The 22,691-nt window shown below is 40.5% G+C and overlaps 1 protein-coding gene across 3 annotated transcripts in view; it reads left to right on the top strand.

The window, feature by feature from the left end:
- The window catches only part of srgap1a (SLIT-ROBO Rho GTPase activating protein 1a), a 60,336-nt gene that overhangs the window by 6,414 nt on the left and 31,231 nt on the right, over window positions 1-22,691 (top strand). For 2 of the 3 annotated variants that reach the window (XM_086109426.1, XM_086109427.1), the window contains exons 2-3: window positions 13,145-13,340; window positions 17,199-17,361. In XM_086109426.1, the coding sequence (XP_085965552.1) occupies window positions 13,145-13,340; window positions 17,199-17,361 (359 nt within the window). Of the gene's footprint in view, window positions 1-13,144; window positions 13,341-15,599; window positions 15,802-17,198; window positions 17,362-22,691 lie in introns of those variants that run through there. The other variant, XM_086109428.1, reaches the window with a different exon arrangement.

Raw genomic sequence — 22,691 nt, forward strand, 5'->3', positions numbered from 1 at the left:
GTGGTTAAATGATGTTATTGACAGCCACATATGTGGCCACACATCATTTTTGCAGCTTTAATAAACTTTGCTGAACACAACCGAAGCCCCACTTTCCCTGCTGTGCTTTTCAGCAAAGCCACAAAGGCCACCCGGACATTGCTGCAACCCTCCCCCTTCGTGTCGCCCCCAAAAGGGGGAAAAAACGTTGCTTTCTATAGCTGACACAGAGGTTGTGCCACATCACCATAAAAGCAAGCCCGCCATCATGTAGTATGTTTACATATTGCGTTACTATGAATATATGAAAACATCATGAAATGATGGCAGCCCAATGGCCGACTGGTTAGCGCGTCAGCCTCACAGTGCAGAGGTGCAGGGTTCGATTCTGGCTCTGGCCTTCCTGTGTGGTGTTTGCATATTCTCCCTGTGCCTGTGTTTGTTTTCTCCGGGTACTCCGGGCCCCCCCCCCCCCATTCCAAAATCATGCGTGGCATGTATTTGGATCACTTTATTTTCCCTAGATGTGAGTGTGGATAATTGTTTGTCTATGTGTGCCCTGCAATTGGCTGGCAACCAGTTCAGGGTGTACCCCGCCCACCGTCTAAAAGACAGGTGGGACCCTCAGGTGGGACCCCTGAAGACAAGTGGATTAGAAAATGGATGGATGGATGGATGTTGGTACCATTTTTACTTAGCTACTCAATTTCAACAGGAGAAATTTTTAAAGATGACAAATACCTTTTCAGTTAAAACCACTCTAGTGTGACGCTAAAGAGGTTGTACTTGTGAATGAATGTTGAGTGTGGGAGGTACAGGATATGCACTGGCCTTTTGAAATGAGTTTATACTGTATATTTGTCATATTTTTCTATAGTTGGCTCTCAGTCTCTCTCCTATTAGGTGTGAGGCCATTGAGTGGGATCCTTGATGTGTGTGGTCATGAGCATGATGTGATTCAGCGCTACCCGCCATTAGCTAATAGAAAGTACTACTGTGATAATATAATTGGATGAAGCTTGGAAAGTGAACAGAGGAATTAAAATAAGGAGAGAAATTAACACAGAAGTGAAGGTCTCAGGAGGATTTCGAGAGATTTTTTTTTGGAGACTTTGTGGACAACTTTAATTCCTTTGAATGACTGCTGGACTCCAAAGCAGATGGGTAGACAGGAAGGCAGTCAGACACAATTTGACCATTAGGCCATGCTGCTGCCTGCCACCTCATAGGAGTGGATTAGTGGGAATGAGATTGGGGGAAGGAGATGAGGCGGTATGAGGTCAGTGTGAGAATAAGTGAAGACAGAGGTCACAAGCGCTGATTTATTTTAATCTACATCTGTGTTCAGCGGATTCATCTGCTGCTTCTAAGATGTCTTATGTGCACTACTAGCCTACAAAAATGAACAGAAACGTGCCACAAGCATAATTTCCTAAATTCACATTCACACCATTAACATTTGTTGCAGTAGTTATTACAGTTTTTGTGTCATAGGTTTGCGAGAGTCCAACAAGCAGTCTACACTTTTCCAAATTTTGTATCTTGGATGAACACCATGGGAAACATTTTGGAATATGGATGACTTTTTTTTTTCTCCAAAAAGATTTGCTGGAAGTGGTTTGCCCTTTTCTAAACACATCTACACAGTGAGACTAGGCATATTAGAATCATCATTATTTGTTATGTACACACGTATATGACAATTGACCTCTGTATTTGACCATTCACAGTAGTGGACGGAGCAAACACACTGCTCGTGGCACACACTGTAGCGGGGGTGCAACTGAAGCCCCCAAGAGTGTTGGGGGTGAATGGTCTTGAACCGGGGTCGCCACAGTGGCAGGTGATGACCACTTGGCCACGGTTGCCCCGTGTACTCAGAGGTTGTCAGGCCAGCCTGATATTCTCAGATTTAAAGGTTATTTTGTTACATTTAACATAACTGAAATATTTATCCTGTTCGAGTTGCACATATCTTATATTTGTCCTCGGCTTCAGGAAATAATTAAATAAGGTTACAATTTGAGAAGCCTTTTTTTTTCGTCACTTGATTACACTAGAACACACTGTTTGGGTACTGAGTGACTGACTTTACTCAAAATTGAGTCTGAAATGTTAACACTATTGATTAAGCGCACTGCTGTGGCCGCTTATCTGATCCAGGCATAGCACTTCCTGGCTTTTCAGTTATATCTGGTTGACTTTCATACAATTGACAGAAAAATGGTATTCATTCCCAGTCAATTGCTCCTTGTGCACTCTGTCATCATCTAGCTTCTATCCATCCTTTAACTTGTGCACATTTAATTTACTGATCGTGTGACTTCTGTTTGCCCCCCTCCCTATTTTCCTTTTCTTCCACCGTGACCTCATGACCTGAGTGAGGTCGGTTTTGTGTCAGCTCCTTTCATAATCAATAACCAAATACCACCCTGTGTGGAAGACTGCTACTGCTGCGCTGGCAGGCTTAAAGCAGGGTTTTGTATTCTACAAAGCACCAATAAAGAATAACGGAACCTCAACTGATTGTGTAATCCACCTGGCATCTTTAACATTGATTTATTGCTGTTTTGGTCAAGGAGGTTACCCGTTTACTTGAATTTCCAAGACAAATTCAAGTCCCCAGGATGGAGGCAGGATGAAAGTGGCATACACAAGGCTTGGTGTGCTGTTGTGCCTCCTGTCCTATTTACTCATTTTTATATGCTTCCAGTAGGGCAGGGCGATATTGCCGAAAAATAAAATCTCAAGACTTTTTCCGCTCAAAAATTGAAATAAGATTTTTTGTTTCCAATTTTCTCCCCGTCTACTTTTTAAAGAAATCAATCAGTTAAAATGACACAGCATTCAAAACAAGTTTGGTTTATATTTTATCAATCAGTCAACAATGTTTTCCCTCTAGAAATTAAAGTGCAAAACCTTTGGCTTGAACCAACACTTTGGCGTAGGTGCAGGACTTCCCTTAGGCAGCGAGTAGCAGCAAATTTTTCGTACTCTCGGACCGGTGCAGATGTATAAAGAATGTGTAGCTTTACAGGCTGGACATTTCGCTGCTCCACAGAGTTTATAGTCTAGCGGATCAATTTTCACCCGCACCTGGGCGAACCGGTACATCACTGTGTTGCCGACCTGTGGTGCTTGGCGAGCCTCTGCAAATTTGGCCGCATGGAAGACGAGATAATTCGGGACCAGTTAGCCGACAACCTTACTCCATCCATCCATTTTCAAAACTACTTACATTTTGGAAACAAATGTTTCACTCTATTTTGCCAGAGCCAAGTTGCTGAAACAACTGGGAGAGCAAAAACTACGGAACCCCATGGGGGACGAAAAGTACGCCACAGCAAATGGGGGGGGGGGGGAACTCAACTTAATTACTTTTTTTATTGCCCACACAAAAAAAAACTCAAATGATTATACAAAAACAAACCACTATGCCGCCCATCTGTAGCTTCCAGTCATGGGCACGTGACTATGGAATACTCTTGAGTCAAATAAAGAGAAAAAAATAAAGCTTTTGGACTTGGATCTGTCAGCCTTGTTCCACTGCTCCAGTTGCTAATAGTCATGCATGATGAAACTTTGACTTCTTCTGGAGTTTCTCTCCCTTGTCTAAGTCTGTAAATTCCAACTTTTTTTTTCCACGATGAGCCACTAAAATATTGATACATGTTTGTGGCAGAGATATTATTTTCATTGTGATTTATTACTGTCTCTTGGCGGGATTAATCACAAGCTTGAGTGAGGACTTGTATAAAATGTGTATTTTTTGCATTTCTGAAGATTTTCCATTTTCATCCCTCTTGTGCAATGTTCCTCAGCTGTTTCCATCAGTAACAATCACTTTACTGCCATTGGCCCTCAAGTCATATACGGTAGCCATTATGCAATAGATGAAAAGAATCAATAAAATTAATAGGGCTGCAACTAACAATTACTTCAATAAGTGATTAATCTAGTTATTATTTTGTCGATGAATTAGATTTTAAAAAGTATGAATTTCCATCCCAATATTCATAAACAGGACATTCAAATTTGGGCAACTCAAAAATGGGCAAAAGGGTTGATCATTGTTGAACAAAGTAAAAGAAGATTGTTTGCAAATGTTTTATTTTAATTCAATACAAAGTTCATAAATGTGCTTTAATGGAGGGCTACAGAAATATTAACTATTGAGAGGCTGAAATTTTCAGGATTTGGACAATTTTAAAGAAAATAAGGTCTTCAAACGGTCACCATCTAAATGATCAGTTGATTTTCAAAATAAGTATCAGTTAATTTGATAATCGATTAGTCGCCACTTAATTGATTAATAACTGCACCTCTTGTGATAATGCAACTCGGCTATCAACGAACAAACATAACAACCTAATGATTGATAAAGTAATAATAATTAATTAATTAAGTAACTTCCTGCATTTTCTAAACTATCAACTTGCATTTGCTTCAGTCTTTCCTGCTCCCTCCCTCTCTCACTGACTTCCTTTTGCCGACTCTTTGTCCAGAACTACTTGACCCTTTTGGTCACCAAATCCCGACCTTTGTTTCAGTCCTCGGTTGGACGAGCTTCCCTCCTCACTCTCTTTTACTAAATGCAGGAATGCATACAAAGTCTTTAGACTTTTATTGCTATCTTGATGTATTATTTGGTTCCAATTACAGGTACTTGCAAAATAAAAATTTGTGCAGTAGTATAAGACAGTGTATCAAAAGGCTAGTGTCCCTGTTCCCATGTTTTTCTAAAGCTCAAATTAGTCAGAGCCAAGGTAATTATAGTTAATAAAAAGAAATGAAATAAGTAAAACAAAAAAAATAATTATGGCTAAAATAAAAATTAGAGTGCTTTTAAGAAAATGACAACTAACTACATTTCATGTTCATAAAACAAACTAAAGTACGTATACTTGGAGCAAAAATGTTCTTTGGTTCATCTTTGGCGATTAATTTCATAAATGAGCTTTCAGAGTTAATTTTAAATGTATTTATTGTAGTATTCCTGTTTCACCGTACAGAAGAAAGACGTTTCAACAGTCGTTTGAGAAGCCATCAGCATCCGCTGTCCCACAGAAGGTGGATCCCCACTGTGACGTGTGTCAGGATAAATATTCGGGCAGTCGGAGCTGTAAACCCTGAAGCGGTTGCCAGCAAATTGCAGGCGACACATAGAGAAACAACCATTTGCACTCCCAGTAACACCTACGGACAATTTAGAGTGATCAATTAATCTACTATGCATGTTTTTGGAATGTGGGAAGAAACCGGAGTCAAGTACCGTATTTTCACGACCATTCGACGCACCGTATGGTTGGGCGCAGTCTCATTAATGGGTGCTATTTCTGTATTTTACACATAGACAAAACGCACTGTATTATTGGGCGCAATTTTAAAGTGGTAAAACATACGCCAGCTTAAACATACGGTATGCATGCGCGCACGCTAAAAACACGTTAGCTTGTAGCATATGGTAGCATGCCAAGACATACAGATACAAGCTAAAAACACGTTTTTAAAAAGGCAATGGAAAACTGAGTTCCGTTGTATTTTATTTAGCCATCGTACAATGTACTCACGTTTTTCGATCAATCATCACCCAGAAATCCATCAAAGTCCTCATCCTCTGTATCAGAATTGAACAATTGTGCAAGTACCGGTAATCCATCAAAAACGCCGTGTTCCCTCTCGTTGTCAGTCACTCTCATTGCCATGTGGCTCCACAGAAATGATGCCGGCTTTGCCAAAAACTCAAACAACAGTGCAAGCAGACACGTTCGTCCAAGCAGCCACAATCCATTCGCAAATTGTGGCGTAACTCGCCCGGCGCTGCCTCTCACTCTTTGTAAAGTTGTGTTTGCCATCGATCATTCATTGTTCCCATGCCGTTCGCAACTTTACTTTGAACGCCCGGTTGATGCCGATGTCCAGCGGTTGGAGTTCTTTAGTCAAGCCTCCGGGAATAACGGCAAGCTCAGAGTTCATTTGCTTGACTTGGTTTTTCACCGCTGCTGTGAGATGGGCACGCATGCCAAAAGCATAACCGATGGCTTGAAGTTTGAACTGAGCTTCGTAGACGTGTCTCTTTTTTCGGGGGTTCTTAGAAACCAAAACCAAAGTTGTTTTGCAACAATGCACATAGCCACACTCTATACAGGTGTTGGTACTTGCTTGGGGCGTACCTTTAGCGTCCACTTACACGCCCACCCTTCACTCATTGGCGGACTTCTTCCCCGCATGCCTGTCCTCACTCACATCTGCCTTTTCTCTCTCTCGCTCTCCATGTGTATATATATACACGCCCACCCTTCACTGATTGGCCGACTTCTTTGCCGCATGCCTGTCCACAGTCACTTCCGCCTTTTCTCTATATAAACAGCGTGTCGGCTGTCAGTCAGGTTTTGGAACTCAGCGCATAGACAAGACGCTCCGCATCATAAGGCGTCCTGTCCATTTTGGAGAAAATTTTAGACTTTTAATGGCGCCTTATAGTCGTGAAAATACGGTACCCAGAGAAAACCCACGTAGGCACGGGAAGAACATGCAAACTCCACACATGAAGGCCGTGGCCTGGAATCGAACCCACGACTTCTACACTGTGGGACGGATGTACTAACCAGTCGTGCACTGTGTCGCTCAGGGTAACTCCTTCTCCCGTAAATAAATAAATAACTGATTACATATCAGAGTTTGGATGTGTAGTCTGTTAGTTTCATGGCTATCTATCTTAACTAGTACGAATTGATTTTTATTGAGGACCTTACTTTTTACTCTGGCTTCCTCGGCAACTCTCGTTCATTGATGTGGCAGCGCGCTCTTCGTACCCGCTCGGTGCATTTTGGTCGTGTTTCCATGTCCTCATTAAGTACTTGTGGAATTATAAATACTGTTTAGTACTGTTGTAAAACACAAAATGTATAAAGCCGGTTGGGTCTCCAACTATTAAGTGAGCGCTATCTTGACACGGAAATACATTTTCATAAATGTATTTCATAACAAGAGTAAAAGACGGTTTGACATTTCACACTCGGACAGAAAAAAAACCCCTCCATGAATGCATTAAATGTACTACCAATATCTGAATCTGAAAGCATAATTATAGGGGTGGAATCACTTTGCTATTTTACTTCATTACAATCAATGTTCCATCCCTCATCTTGAGCTTTATTGTACATTCTAATCAGGGTACAGTACCAAAGTAGCCTACATCAGTTAATCTGGCTTGGCTTGCTCCCCATACATACAGTAACTGCTTTCGTCTCATGCAGTCACGGAAGGCTGGCCTCTTTCTCCTGGCTCTGCAGGAGGCAGAAAAGAGAAAGGCCCAGTCTTGCTCGCTGTAGTGAAGTGAGACAGAGCACTGAAAGCTGATCTGCCTGTTCTTTTCTGTTTTTCCTTCCTCTCCTCTCTCTCTTTGTCCATTGCTCAGAACAGCTGCCCTCAAGTCGATCACATTCTCGAGCTGTGGCTCAGACCTCATGCGGTAATCCTGGCGCATTCAGTGGATTTGCGTGGTGCTTTGGTCTATGAGAATAACTGCCATTTAGTTTTCACCTGTCCAGTCTTGCCGGTGATCACGCTCTAACGATTACAAAGGCCCTCAATAAGATACTGTGACAAACATTTCTTAGTAGAAGGCATTACATCTCTTTGTTTGAGAGTCATCTCTCAAGTTGGCTGCTGGTATTCAGAAAATGGGAGATGATTGCCCGTTAAAGGCTCCCTGAGGCAAGGTGCGAGAGGATGACAGTGTGTAACTCTGTCACTTCCTCCATAGTGACATGCTATAATTATGTGGAAGTTCAGCCTTGTTCTCTCATCTTCTGTTTCTCTGTCGTAGTTTATGTCGGAGCTGATCATTCAGCCCTTTGTGGTCTCCGGTTCCCCCTGAGAAAAGAAGTCGTCATTGTGGACATTCCCCAAGGCTTAGTTTTCACCGCAGATACCTTGTGAAAAAAATCAATCATTGCTGGCTGTGCCTTAAAGGGGACTGGCTGAGCTGTGGGGTATGTACATGACGTGGGGGTCACTCAGTCTGAAACATGAGCGAGGACGAAGGAGTGGGTTGTTTTATGTTAACTGTTGCTTGGCCTTTAAAATCAATGTCTGGTGAGGAAAAGGTTATTCAAGTTTGCTGAATTCATACGAGATTAAAAATATAGCTCTGTGATTTTGTTTTGCACTGTTGCATGGTCATCAATATAACATAAACTTGCATTTCTGCTCCCAGATTTCTTAGGTGATCTTAAAGTTTGGGGAGAGGAATGGATTATGAATTTGTATCCATGACTCAGTTTATAGCATCATATTCAGCTGCACTGCAGCAGCCCCTCACGACCAAGGCAGTCTCATTATTATGCCTTCTTGGTGCAGGTTTGGCTCTACAGATGTTGCGTCAGACTCGGGTGCAAATTCACTCTCCCTTTCGAAGATTGGGATTACAATTTGCTTGAAATTGCTATGTCGTACAAGACATATTTAATAACTTGATCTTTAATTGATTAGAGTAATTAAAACTAAAATATCACAAAAAGTATGAATACGAAAACAAGGATATTGCCTCAATTTCGTCAAGGTTAAGACCGTATAAGGACAGGAATCATTTTGGATAGAGAGACTTTTTTCTGCTCCTGTGTGGTTGAAAGGGTCCATGGTGCCGCATACTCAATCTTCTTGCCATCATTAAATCGGCTAAATCGGAAAATAAAGTCTTGTGGTAGTTAATGTAAACAGAAGTTAGTACCGTTAGTGAGCATTAAAGACAAAAGAACCCCCAGAGTTTCACTCAGAACTTAAGAAAAAAAAAAGACTGTCTACAACAGGGGTGGGCAAACTTTTTGGCTCGGGGGCCACATTGACTTTTAAAATTTGACAAAAGGGGTAAGCACGAGCTATGGTACATTAAAAAAAAACTGCATTTGTTGACAGTCTGTATGAAACATCAACAGAACAAAAGCATGAAAGTCCTGTATTAATATACTTTAATGAGAACAGTGTTGTTGATCACCTATTTTAGCCAGTGCATTGCTGCAGATGGGTTGTGATCAGACCAGTAGAAGTAGAGCGATACAGAGGTCCGAAGGTGGTAGATAAGATCTCCTTCCTTCCGTCTCCCTCCGCCCCCTGTTCTCTGCAACTTCAAGTCAATGCGCCACCTGGCGTTGAAATGCCTGTCTTTACAAGTCCAAATGAAATGAATGCAATCATTCACATCGAACCTTGATTGTGTACCAACCTTCGGCGGGCCGGATTAAAAATACCTACAGGCCGGATGCGGCCCGCGGGCCGTAGTTTGCCTACCTCTAGTCTACAACAATCTTTTTCTTGCTTTTTTTTGGATTTCTTTTGAATAAGTTTCATTCTTTCTGCGTATCTCCCACTATCCTTCTTAAAGCATGCTTGCAGTACATGCCCTTGCTTCTGGAATTACAGGCATGGTCTTGAATAGTAGGGTTGTTCCTCCCAGAGCCCTATTGCTCCTCTGCTGGGTTAACCCTATCAAAGGCCCTGAAACCACACATCCTGTAAGGCACTGTCTTTTGTGGCGAGCCAATGGGAGGAGTGTAGCAAGCGGTGCTCACTGTTGGGACAGAAAACACATGGCCAAGGGATGCTGGGTTGTTTTTGCTGTTAAATTTGTGTCGCTCAAATAGTAAAGGAAGGCAGATGTTTCCCATCTGGGTTTGTGCTTTGAATGTCCAGTATCTGTTCTCCTATGCAAATGTGTGCTCTATTGTTGCACTTTTTTGGCTCCGGCAGGAGAGACGCCAGAAAATAGAATCGTACTGTTGACCAAACTGCAGACAGGAATGCGTATGAAGCTGTCAAAAGAATGATAATAAACTGATTCGTTCCTATGAAGTATTCATACATGTTTTATTCACTCCAAGATCATCGTCTTCAGAAAATTATATCCCCAAAGGTACTTGTCGGAAGACAGGCAAGTATAACAAGATTGGCCAATTTGAAAAGAATTAAAGAGGCGGTCGTTGATAACCGCTTGTGCAGCAGATTTGTAAAATTTCCAAATTGCAATGATCAATTTCCATAATTTTACAACCACAAGGCACATAGCCTTGTTGTCTTTTTCTTTAGCTCACAAGATGAAAGGCCAGGGAAAAAAAACAATAATTTAAAAATAATGGGTTGTAATTGCGGCATCCCAAGTTCCATAAATCGCTTTTTCAGTAAAAAGTATTCTAAAGTGAAGCTGGCAAGGAAAGGAAGTTGCTGGTCCGAAGGGAGAGCCAGTAATAGGTTTCGATGTAGATGTTGCTGGTAATTACAGTGCACTCAACACTTTAAAAACTAAAATTGTCATTGGTACATAAATCATATATTTGGTTCCTGAATTTTGCAGGCCATATTTGATCGTAATGCAGCATTAAATAGAACCCCCTTAGGATTAGTTAACAGCCCAAATCAAATCAGAAATAATGCATGAGATTTCCTTGCGTTAGGATATCTGTGCGTTTGCTAGTTCAATAGAACAAAGCAGCTTCACTGCTGATTCAGTCAAGTTGAGAACTACATAAATGTGCCCAAATGGCTTGCACAGCTGTAAAACATCTGGTTTATCCCAGTTGCAATTGCTGTTGTGGAATGTAGCACACAAGAAAGCAGAACGCTTATTGTGTCAAATTAAAATGATTGGCTCTGACTGGTTTTAATTAGAATATGCCTTTTCTGGTTTTGTACTGACTTACTTCTCCATCTTGATAACTGACACTTCAACAGTGTCTGTGTAAATCACCACTTTTTCATGAAAACGTGTCTATCAAGACTGCTGATTCCAGTTGGCTACTGAGCCAGGTCCCTATAAACCACCATTCATAATGCTGTTAAAAGGAAGACCAAAAAACATATTTACCATGTTAAATGGCAGGATCAAATCCAGGCTTATTGAACATATTAACTTCAGGGGGACCGAATAATTATGCACTCCCCACTTTCTATTTAAAAAAAAAAGTTTCAAATATATGAATTTCATTCCACTTCACAACTGTGTCCCACTTGGTGTTGATTCTTCATCTCCAAAATTCAGATTTTCTGTCTTTATGTTTAAAGCCTGAAATATTTCAAAAGATCAAAAAATTCAAGGGGTCTGAATCCTTTCGCAAGTCACTGTAGTTTAATATTTCAACTGTTTCCTCTCAAGGTTTCATCATTTGAATTTGAACACTTCTAAAACTTGTACTAGAATAAAGAGAGAAATGTGTCCTTTACGCACAGCCTTGAACGTTCTGTATTCTTTTGCATGCTAAAAAGCTAGCAGCTGCTCAAGTAAAGTTGCCCAAAGGCTTTTACACTTGATTTTTTTTTTCATTTGGCCCTCTGAAAGTAACTATAGTATGTAATTCCAAAAGTATGAGTACCGGTAATCTTAATCTGCTATCTTTCCGGCATCTTCATGATCTTGAACATGTCACTGAAACTCTACAGTATGATGCCAATCCAAGACCTAAATACTGACATGAAATCCCTGGCAACTTGAATCAAATGTATTTTGCATTTTACACACATTGTAACAGAATCATTTAGTTAAATCATATTTCACTGTGATGAAGTGATTAACAGTCGACAATTATCTCAGCAGATTTAGCAAAGAATGCACTTTTCATTCTCAAACTAAAGATGCAAATGTGTAAAAACCACACTCGTTTTCCAGCTGCTATTTCAGGTACCGCCGTAGAGCAACACTGCAAATGCAACCCATGTTTGATGTGGTGCGACATGTCCCAGATACAGTCATTGCTGGGAGAGACTAATGAACAAAAGCTTCAAAAAGAAATCTCAAGTCTTTTTACGATGCATTCCCACATTTAACACAAGTAACGAAGGACATTAGGCATGTTCCAAAAGGTAGAAAGAGAAAAATGCTGTGTCTGGCGCACCAAGAATTGGCCAACTTTTCTAAAGCCCTTTTCTCTGGAGTTTAAGCTTGTGGAATAGCACCCATATAGCTTACAAGGCAGTTTCTTTGACAGTAGAATTGGCATCAATGCTATTTTGAACATACGGTATTTGCACCTATGACCGTGGCTGTGGGAATTATGTGATGTGGCCAAATGTGGAATATTTGGATATCATCCAATACAGGAACAAAGAGCCTATAATCCAACCTGATCTCCACAGAGACCAAACGGTGCTCTTTCATTGTCTGTGTTAACACTGTGTTTTTTGGGGCACATTCTAACTCCATCAGTCAGCTGGATTTGTTGCTGACAGTTTTATGTCCCGTTTTATTTCCGCAAGTCACTATTCTCTCTTGTCAACAGGACAACAATGTCACATTATGAAACATCATCAAGCTTGTGTAGATTATTTCTTGATGGATAATATTTGAAACACTGCATGCTTATTGGTATCGTGTACAGTAGAGGCTTTTGTCCACACATTGTTCAGGTGCACTTATTATTTTTTTCAGCAGTCTTGTTTAATTAAAAGGACTTGTACCAGACTTTCATGTCCTACCCCAACCCCGCTGTCCATACACAAATCCCTCATCACACTGTGTCGACCTCCAGACACATTTTAGACTACAAAGGATAAAATGGATGAATGGATTCACTTCAGAAGAGCAGCTGCTCTGCGATTACAGTTGTGGCATGCAGCGAGTTAAGATCAGTTTGTCTGACTACAACATACCATGACTGTTGATGCAAAACGGTGTGGTATTTGCGATTTGTAGTAGTAGTATGGGAGTGCGCCATGTGCTCGTTGTTGGAGCCAAACTTCTGAGTGGGTCCCTCGTAACTGATCGGGGAATAAAGCACCACTCGCATGTGAGCCTGTCTTTGCCGTGATCTGAAGCAGCCTCTTGGTGGCCAAGGCAGTCAGTCACACCAGAAGGAACAGCGCAATTGAATAAATTACAGCATTAAGTCATGGTGCATAAACTGTTGAACTAATTTTATATGATAGTTAATTTTTTTATTATTCTGTTTTTGTTGTTTTGTGTTGAACAATATTCATTCTTAAGACACCGACATGGGCGGTAGTGTAATTGATTAATGGTATTCCCATCCATCTCAGTGGTTAAAGATGATTTGAAATATGACTGTTTTGAGTTACGAGCATAGTCACGGAATGAATTAAAATCACAATGTTGAAGTTTGACACTTGCCATGTTGCACTTGTGTGCCAATTTTTGTATTTCTTTCTTCTTTATCAGAGATCCGGACCCAATTAGTGGAGCAGCAGAAATGCATGGACCAACAGACGGACATGAGGGTCCAGCTGTTGCAGGACCTTCAGGATTTCTTCAGGAAGAAGGCGGAGATTGAGATGGAATACTCCAGAAACCTTGAAAAACTGGCTGAACGCTTCATGGCCAAGACTCGAAGCACAAAGGACCACCAACAATACAAGTGAGCTCACCAAGTCTATGTGTGTGTCTTCAATTTATGTTGTCACATTGGCCACTGGGTGCGCATGCGTCTGGGGGTGTGTGTGGTCATGCTACAAATTGAACAAAACCTGAATCCGCCGCAAAATTAGGCACTGCACCTACCCTTGTGCTGTTAGTCTCCCTTCCAGTGCTCAGTTTTAGAGGCCAAATCTGTTATTGTTTTAAAAAAAAATCATTGGAATGCGTATCATAGCACACACAGAACAAAGTATTCCCCCCTACAACATTCTCAAACTAATTTCCCCGCTTTTATGTTGAATATCATCAAAAAATGCGCTGCAGTTGTAGAATGATAACTTTTTTCAACATGGTTTGTACAGAGACCAGAGTAAAAGCAATTTTTTTGTACGGTACTTTTGACTGCAGAATAAAACTCAAGAAGGTGCTAAACAGGCGGAATTGGTCTCCTTTTATTTTTGCACCGTCCTCCCTCTCTCAACCCAGTTTGCGCTGATGAAGTGTTCTGAAAAAGGCAGGCATTAGCATATTGTTTGAACTTGTGGAGGTAATAAAAATAAAACGTATACTTTTTCTGACAGCCTGTAAATACATTATGCTTGCTGTATGAAGTTTCAATGACTCAAGCAGCTGTGTGCTACCAGTTAATGGACTGGTTGTATTGAGCACTGTGGTTTACACACATGGTGTCTGGTCACAGGAGCATATTTCTTAAACAAATACAATAAGTTTAAATAGCATTAAAAACCCTCCTGTGTGCTTTAAAGCCAAAGGTCTATATTTGTGTGTCCAGATAAACAGCACGAACACAGTGAAGCCTTTGTGTTCGCATTCTGTGGCATGTTTTTGTTGGACCTGTTTTGTCTGTGGTGTGAAAAATGAGTTTTCACTCGGGCTTTAGCCTTGACTCCGTTTTCCTATGGCAGTTCAGCTTGGCACAGCAGCAAAATGTTAAAATAGCATCACAATGAGCAGCTAGATTTCTGGGTAATTAGTCGAGACAAGCAACATTCTCATTCTGTGGGGAAGACCCTGCGAGGCTTGTCAGTAGAGCTGCAATTCTGAAAATTGAAATGACATACTTTGACTCAAAACTGCATCTCATATATATATGTGTATAACTGAAAATATGTTGTGAGATACTGTTATTGTGATATAAAATGGCCTATATCATGACAGAATATTTTTTTTCCGTATCATTCAGCTCTAGAGATCAGTAAAATATAATGACAGAAGATTTTTTTTTCCGTATCACTCAGCTCTAGAGATCAGTAAAGGTCTGATACTGTTGGCCCTTTTACCAGGAAATAGTTATCTTTCACACTTAAATAACCCATTGAGAAATACTTCCACAATAATTTGTACACTTAGTGTTTATATCGCGATACATACTATTGCTGTGAAGCGATTGAATTGATGCCATGATAAGCATTTAAGTCTATGACAAAAATATATTTTTAAAAACCCCAGAAAAAGCTTACATACAATCTTACGTTCATGCGGTAGTTTTCCTTTAAGAAAGACTCCTTTATTTTCTTTTTATCCATGGATGGATGGATAATCACACATTTATGTATGACAGCAAGGAGTAGTTCTTGTGTCATTTGACCAATTTAAAAACCTTGAGATAGGACTGCTTCACATCCTGTTTTAGTGACCTCGCATTATTACAGAAATGCTTTTTAATGTTTTGATGATCTGATGTCAATGTCTGAAGTGTGATTCCCACAAAATTAAATATCAAATGAAAACCGTAATGTCTGACTCAAAAATTTCAGTTCCATCTTTTCATAAAACTGCGCAACCCGAATTAATGCATGCTGCGAAATCTTGTATTTTGCTGCTTTTTTTTTTAGGGAGTGTTGAATGGTTCAGCAACGGACAGAGATTACCGAATTATTTATCATATTCACAAACAGGATGTGTATGATACTGTTTGTATACTTTGGGATTTTTATGGAATTTGATTTCACCTCCCCAAAAAGTATTTGCTGCACATTGTCTTGATAATGATGTCACACAGGGGCTCAGTAGAAAAAAGATTGAAGATAAATGTCCACTCATGTAACAAGCTTCCGCTGCGGTTCTTTAATGGTAGACCTTATCAGTGCGGTACGAGAGGACTTTGCCATTTTGCCTCTACCCTTGATAAGATCACATGCTTCAATAACCTGCACAGTGACGTGGCAATCCTTAACTGCAAGCAGCCTCCCTTCGTATGGGCCCACTTTTTCTTGGCATTTACCTTCCTGGATTTAGACCACATGAAGGACTAGAACACACATTCAAACAGCAGGCAACAATTTGCCATTGTGGCGATTTTCACTGCTTCCATGCCTCATGTGGACAGGAATTTTTGCATCGAATGTCCCCTTCTGTCTGTCTGTTTGACCCAATTCCTGCCCAAGCCAAAGAGGAAATGATGGCATAGTGAGATTTTTCCTGGTACAGTATTATGTCGGGTGAGCAACTCCAAATCTTGTCATTACAGGAAATGTTACTCGTCTTGCTCATTTGCATTGTCCATTTTCCTCAACAGACAAAGTCTGCCTCCAAACCCACATCTTAAATAATGTATACCGGTAAACATAATGAGTACTTCAAAATGGGGGGAGGTTAGGAGTGTTGTGCTGTTCAAGTAACTTTTTTGACTATCTCGTGATTTACTTGGTCCCCTTTCTTGTCTCCGGCCACCTGGACTTTATGCAGTGGCACGTGCAAAAGCAAATATGAATTAATAAAGGCGCAGGCACACACACGTGATGTCTTTCCTGTAGAGTGGATGTTTTGCTCTCGACTGATTCATAATGTAGTCAGGATTTATTGTAATTGCTGTTTGGCCGTGTGTGTGATACTGAGTCTTTTATCATTTCAACATTTTGACTGCTTCCCTTCTTTAACTCTCCTCTGCTCTTTTCCTTTCATTCCCCGCCTTTCCATATGACGTGTGGGGGATGCCCCACCAATTAATCATCCTGCCTTCGTTTTTATCAGCTGGAATTTACATCCTGTTTTTGCTTTTTTGTTTTTTAAATACACATTTCAGCAGTTTTTTTGTTACGGTATTTATATGCAGGAATGCTTACTTTTTGCCCGGACAGGAGATAAGGTGGCATCGCTAAAGGTTCAAGGCAAGGTTACTGGCCAATTTCAGTTTTATATCTGTTGTGTTGACAAGTGTTGCCTGTCTGTGCAAACTGCCCACGTGTGGTAAGAGCAGGGGCGATTCTCCATATGGTTCCTGCAAGACTTGACCTCTCATCCATCCTTAAAAATCTCACTCAAACATACACACATCATGTATTCATAATAATATTCATCTGTCATAGATTAAGCCAGAGGAAGTGAGTCTGCAGGACTCAGAACACATGCTGGTCCGCAATTCAATCTTGCCTGGACAATATCCTACCACTTAATATGGAGAGGCAGCACAGGAAGTAGCAAAGCACTTTTCCTGTCCGGTTACTATCATTTCTATGTGCTGTGACATATTATCCATGACTCCTGTGACATACTGTTATATAGGGTTTAACTTTCTTTTTGGAATATAGTACTCTCGCGGCTTTTCCACATTCACGCCGCAAAGAGTATTTAAAGCTTGCTTGGCTCAGAGTGCAGCATGAGCTGTGCCCCAGAAATGTCATGGACACGACTGTTCCATGCTTATCAGTGCTGTACTTGTAATATATGCAGGACTTTTAGAGCCAGAAATGATGGTATCTAGGACATTAAACATCAAGGGAGGCCGATGACGCACGTCTTACTGGGCCTAATATTTTTGGAGGTACTCATGGAGAAACCGTGACAAGTCTACTACCTGAACTCTGTGTTCTGATTCAAAACTCCCTTTCCCTTCCAGAAAAGACCAAAATCTGCTGTCCCCTGTCAACTGTTGGTACCTGCTGCTCAACCAGGTGAGGAGGGAGAGTAAGGACCACGCCACTCTCAGTGACATCTACCTGAACAATGTCATCATGAGGTTTATGCAGATTAGCGAGGACTCCACACGTCTACTTAAGAAGGTGAGGTCTTTTAAGTGCACTTTTTGGTTAGGTTAACGGTATGGAACATAAAATGGAAAATAAACCAAATATATTTTTTAAAAATCAATTAATAAATATGTAAGATTACATACTGTATATTAAGTTTAAAGACTGCCATACCCTCATTTGGGGAGTTGAGACCTAGGTTGTATGTAGCATTTATACTCCCTTGTCACTTTTTGGAAAACACATGTTTAAACGATGTTTCCTAACCTGCATTGAGCCAAGGTACTGTGCATAATTTGAATTTGAGAAATCTTCTGGCACATCACCAACAACAAAATGTCACGAAGCATGCCTTGAAATAATGATGATCCTGTCTCAATTTACTCACAAATTTACTTACACAGTGTCAAATGAGAGCCTCTTTAATTGAACCCAAAGCTGATGTACTGCAATTGCATGATGCCATGGATTCTGCTGCATGAATGACAGCTGGTGGATTCTCTTACCTTGCCAACAGTTTCGGAAAATGCATCTTATAACTGGAGAAATGCCGGTATTTGTACCCTTTGCCGTCTTGGAGAGGACCATTTAAGTGCTCTGCTTGTCACTATCCATTGCTAGCATAGATTGATAAAGATACAATATTTTTAGTAAATAAATAATATTTTTTAGACCAATGAAGTTAAATTGAATCATTTCTTGCAGCACGTCGGATTTTCTCTCATGGCACATGAATGTTGCACGGCACAGTTGTGGTCGGAAGTCACTGAGCTAGAGGGGTCCGAAGCGTCACTAAATTTACAGATGGGACTATTTAGAGTATGTTTTACACTGAAAACAATTTTTAACTAGGAATAATTTTTCACTCCAATTCATAGTATATTTTACAAGAAGAGTTTGTGAGTAAATTTGACTTAAATTTGAGTACAGTATTAGTTTATTTCGAAAAAGTCACCCAAGGGTTAAGGAATGCATCAACAACCTACAAGTTGCGAGACAGATGCTCTATCACCTGAGTCATGCCTCTACTACGAAATTGTACTCTGTTTAGACTGGGATCAAATATTGTGTTTTTAGAGTAAAATGTACTCTACGAAATTTGCTGTGTACATCCATCCATTATTCAAGATGCTTTTCCTCATGTGGGTAGTGGTAAAGGTAAAAATGTAAAACTCCCACATATACAGACAAAGCCTCTTTATTCAATCAATCAATTCATGTGAATACTTGTAGCGTTTCCTCACAAAGTGACAACAAATGTTCGAGGCATTTGTTTTTCGACAAACAAATGGTTTAAATTCGCCACCGGAACCATCCATTTTTACTGTCCAACTCCAGTCATCTACTTAGAGTATATAATGAAAATATGTTTCTATTTTTTAACATGCACTAAATCAGTGGTACCTCTGGGGGTATATGAAGGCACTTCAAGGGGATACGCGACATTTTACAATAGATTTAAAAAGTTGCATCCATGTATAAAAGAGCTTGATCACAGGAAGGACAAAGGTCCTCAGTGAAACCTAAGTCCAAGAGTGTCACTCAAATGTATCGCGAAATGCAAAAACACTGTCAAGTGCGACATTGCAATAGTCAGTGTAATGTTGTCTTCTATTTAATTATGAAATTGCTATTTTAAGATGATTTTTTTCCTGAAGTTTCTGCTTTTATTTCGGACATTATACTGTGTTTATATGTACTATATATGAATGAATGTTTTATGAAATGCGGCTCCAATGTGAGAATGCAGTCTAGATCTGCCTAATTTCAAACCACTAGGTCTTTACCCCACTGCATCAAGACCACAGATTCATGACCAAAACCGGTCCTGGCCCACCACAAAGATGACAACTCCCCCGTGGATTATGAGTTCCTTTGCCGTTGGAGTCACATGAGCTACCACATACCCAAATTACAAAGTGGTTTTGCCTTGGAGGCATGCCTTTATGTCAGTTTAGCTTGTGTGACTATTTCTATCTCGTCTGTCTGTCTCTCATTCCGTCTTTATTTCCGGCTCAAACCATAAACATTTAGCCTCCTTGTTGAGGTAAGGATCTTTCATTCATTTACACAGGAGCGAAACAGGAAATTGTTGTTTTCATTTGCTTTGGTGTTTTCAGTATCACTGATCTTTTCATGACACCTGGTGTGGCGCAGTCACTTTACAGATTTTACTGCTGTTGCCCGTCCAATCTCTCCACCTACTGTATTATACAACACCTTTTAAAATCAACAAACATTTTGTGTACAGGCCTGAGCAGATGTTTTTAAAGCTTTTTAAAGGATCTTCTTCACAGCGGTCATAGTAAAAGAGTAAACGACAGAACATTCCATGATGTTTTCCTCCAGGTTTTTGGAGGGGGCGATGGTTCATGGTTTCAGGAAGAACCCTTTAGGGTTGAGGTTCAAATACTGAATTTATTTTTGCCATGACATCTGAAATGCCACCAACCGCTGTCACTGTCTGTCTGGTTCTGCATCCTTACAGACAAACACAACTGTGGCACTCCACAATTTTGTTTTTCACCTTAGTGGCTGAGGTCTAAACTCTACTAAGTGACATTCGAGTGATGCATGGTCATTATGGCATTGTCGTAATACCATTACCTCAGACCTTTGCATAGTGCTTTTGTATTTGAATTTCACAGTGAATTCCGGTGACATTGTGCAGAAAAATGGCAGTGTGGTAATGGGAGACCCGAGACACTGCTCAGCCTCTAATTAAAGCCTTGCCAAGCCTTTGATCCCAGAAGAGCTTCAAACATGAGGGCCAAACAACAGACAATTTACCAACCTTATGTGGGCTCCTTAAACAGTTTTGAGGGGAATGGGTGTTTTTATTACCCTGTGTGCTCAGATGCCATGATGTTGGAGGGAAGTGGTGGAAGTTGCTAGAATCTTCATATTGTCTTCATTCCAATCCTGCCGAATTTGTTTTGTGTGGCTACTGTGGTACCTCCTTTTTCATCTATCCACATTACATTCATCAATGAACTGAAGACCATTGAAGACAAGTTCTGTGATTGCAGCTAGCAGCAACCTGTCTAGGGTTCGGAAGCTTTTCAATTTATTTATTTATTTATTTGTTTATCTTTTAACTTTTTCGTTGCCAGTGATGTGTTTTTTTACTGTTCTGCATTTACGGCTAGAGTAGCTCAGTTGGCCCTTGAGGAACAAATTGCAGGACAGAAGAAAGACTTGTGAAATTGTTCAGGAAAAAATAAGATAAACATTTTAATGAAAACCTAGAACTAACTGTGTAATATTCATTGTATATCAGAATAGAATGTTTTTTTGTTTTTGTTTTTGTTTTTGGAAAGCATGTAAAAACAGAGCTCTTCACGACCTGAGTAAAAATCCAGGCACTTCTTTCGGTGTTGCGGTGATCGACCAGTTAGCACGTCTGCCTCACAGTGCAGAGGTGCAGGGTTTGATTCTGGCTCCAGCCTTCCTGTGTGGAATTTGCATGTTCTCCCTTTGCCTGTGTGGGTTTTCTCTGGGTACTCTGGTTTCCTCCCACATTCCAAAAACATGCATGGTAGGCTAATGGAACATTCTAAATTGTCCCGAGATGTGATTGTGATTACGAATGGTTGTTCGTCTATGTGTGTGCCCTGCAATTGGCTGGCAACCAGTTCAGGGTGTGCCCCTGCCAACTGCCTAAAGACACCTGGGATAGGCTCTGGCACACCAGTGACCCTTGTGAGGATAAGCGGATTAGAAAATGGCTGGATGGATGGATGAAGTATGTAAAAACACAAATAATTTGTCTACTTTGAGCTACATTAGTACTGTATTACATATCGGTAATTGTATGGAATGGCTTGTGTCACATTAAACTGTAATTGTTTCACACACACAAACACACACACACCCACAGGCTATGTGGGGTATACATCTACCATATAAAAGAAAATAACTTTACACAAAGGCTTTTTTGTATTGTCCTTTTTGCAAGATGTCCTGCATGGATTAGCCATTCAAATAAAAGGATTAGCCGATTTGGACACGATAGAGTCATAATTTACAATTTCCAAAAAAATATGGAACATAATGTAGTGTTGCTTTCTTCTCAGTCTTTACCTCTCCCGCTCACACACCATTGCAGCTCACGTGACGATGAGATGGCCTTTTATTTCATTGAGCTCTGGAACACTTCCATTGGCTTTTCATTGGAGTCAGCTTGACGACTGTTAGAGCTGACAGATAGTCAAATATTCCGTCCACTGAAATTATGGTTGTAAATTGATTTTTCCTTTAGTCAAGGCCTGTGTCTTCATGATCCTTATGATATATATAGTACACTGTATTATATTCTTACTCCCTTAACCACTCTGAATTACAAATGGTTGTGGCTTGGCATGAGGTTATCTAGGTTTACAGGCTTCAGATTTGGAAATTGTCTGTGGTGGTTAGGAAGGTGTTGCGGATAGGCTACTTTACCAGCGTGATTCCCTAATTTCGGATGCCAGCCCACCCGTCAGTGAAAGAATCTAATCCACTTTGTGTATTCAATCAAGTCAGCTTGTGTGCAGCATTCTGAGTAATCTGTAAAGAACAAGAGTATCAAGCTTGTGTATCTGATATTTTTTCCCCCCCAACCATCCAGTTTGGCTGAGGCGAGCTGCGCGGTTTTAGGTTTTAATCATCTTAAAAGTGCTGCTCCGCGCTGAGCCACGCTCAAGATGGAGCGTCACTGGAGTGGGGCCAGAGCAGGCCTCAGCCACCTTACAAGCAGACAGAGTTGTTCACGCAACAGTATATACAGTACAATAAAAACATTACTTTGTCTTTTTGAGCCCACCCTCCTAAATATTTCCTGTTTGTCACCCGTCACCAAAACAAGAATTTACTACCAATTAGTAAAGGGCTTTCATGAGGAATTTATTGGTGATGAAAAGTGGATCTTCACGTCCATCTGATTGTCCCTTTTATGCATCTGACCATTTAACTTGTGTAAGCAGGACATTTAAATGGTAAAGGCCAACATGCCACCAGTCATTTATTTTTCAACTTCATGGTAAGATAATTACTTCAGGAATCGATCATATCACGTCTGTTCCACTTGAATTGTGGGGTTTTGTCAGATCTCGAGGCAACATCAGAAAATCGTCGGCTCATGGGGTTTGATAAGTTCTATTCAGGCCAAGACTGTAATCATGTGCTGTACCTTTATGAAGCATACTCTCCGCTTGAGTGGAAAGATCAGAATTAATTACCATGAATCATAATCTTAAAAATAGGGTACATTATTGTAGTATGTACTATCTGGTGTGAGTGGAACTTGAATGAATGGTAAAGGCCATTCATTTCTCTTTCTATATCTTCCTATTTCAAAAAATGTGTTTGCCTGTCTGTGGTCT

This window comes from Hippocampus guttulatus, chromosome 4 (genome assembly GCF_054856545.1).
Source record: "Hippocampus guttulatus isolate MCC_2025c chromosome 4, RoL_Hgut_1.0, whole genome shotgun sequence".
In the NCBI taxonomy this organism is placed as follows: domain Eukaryota; kingdom Metazoa; phylum Chordata; class Actinopteri; order Syngnathiformes; family Syngnathidae; genus Hippocampus; species Hippocampus guttulatus.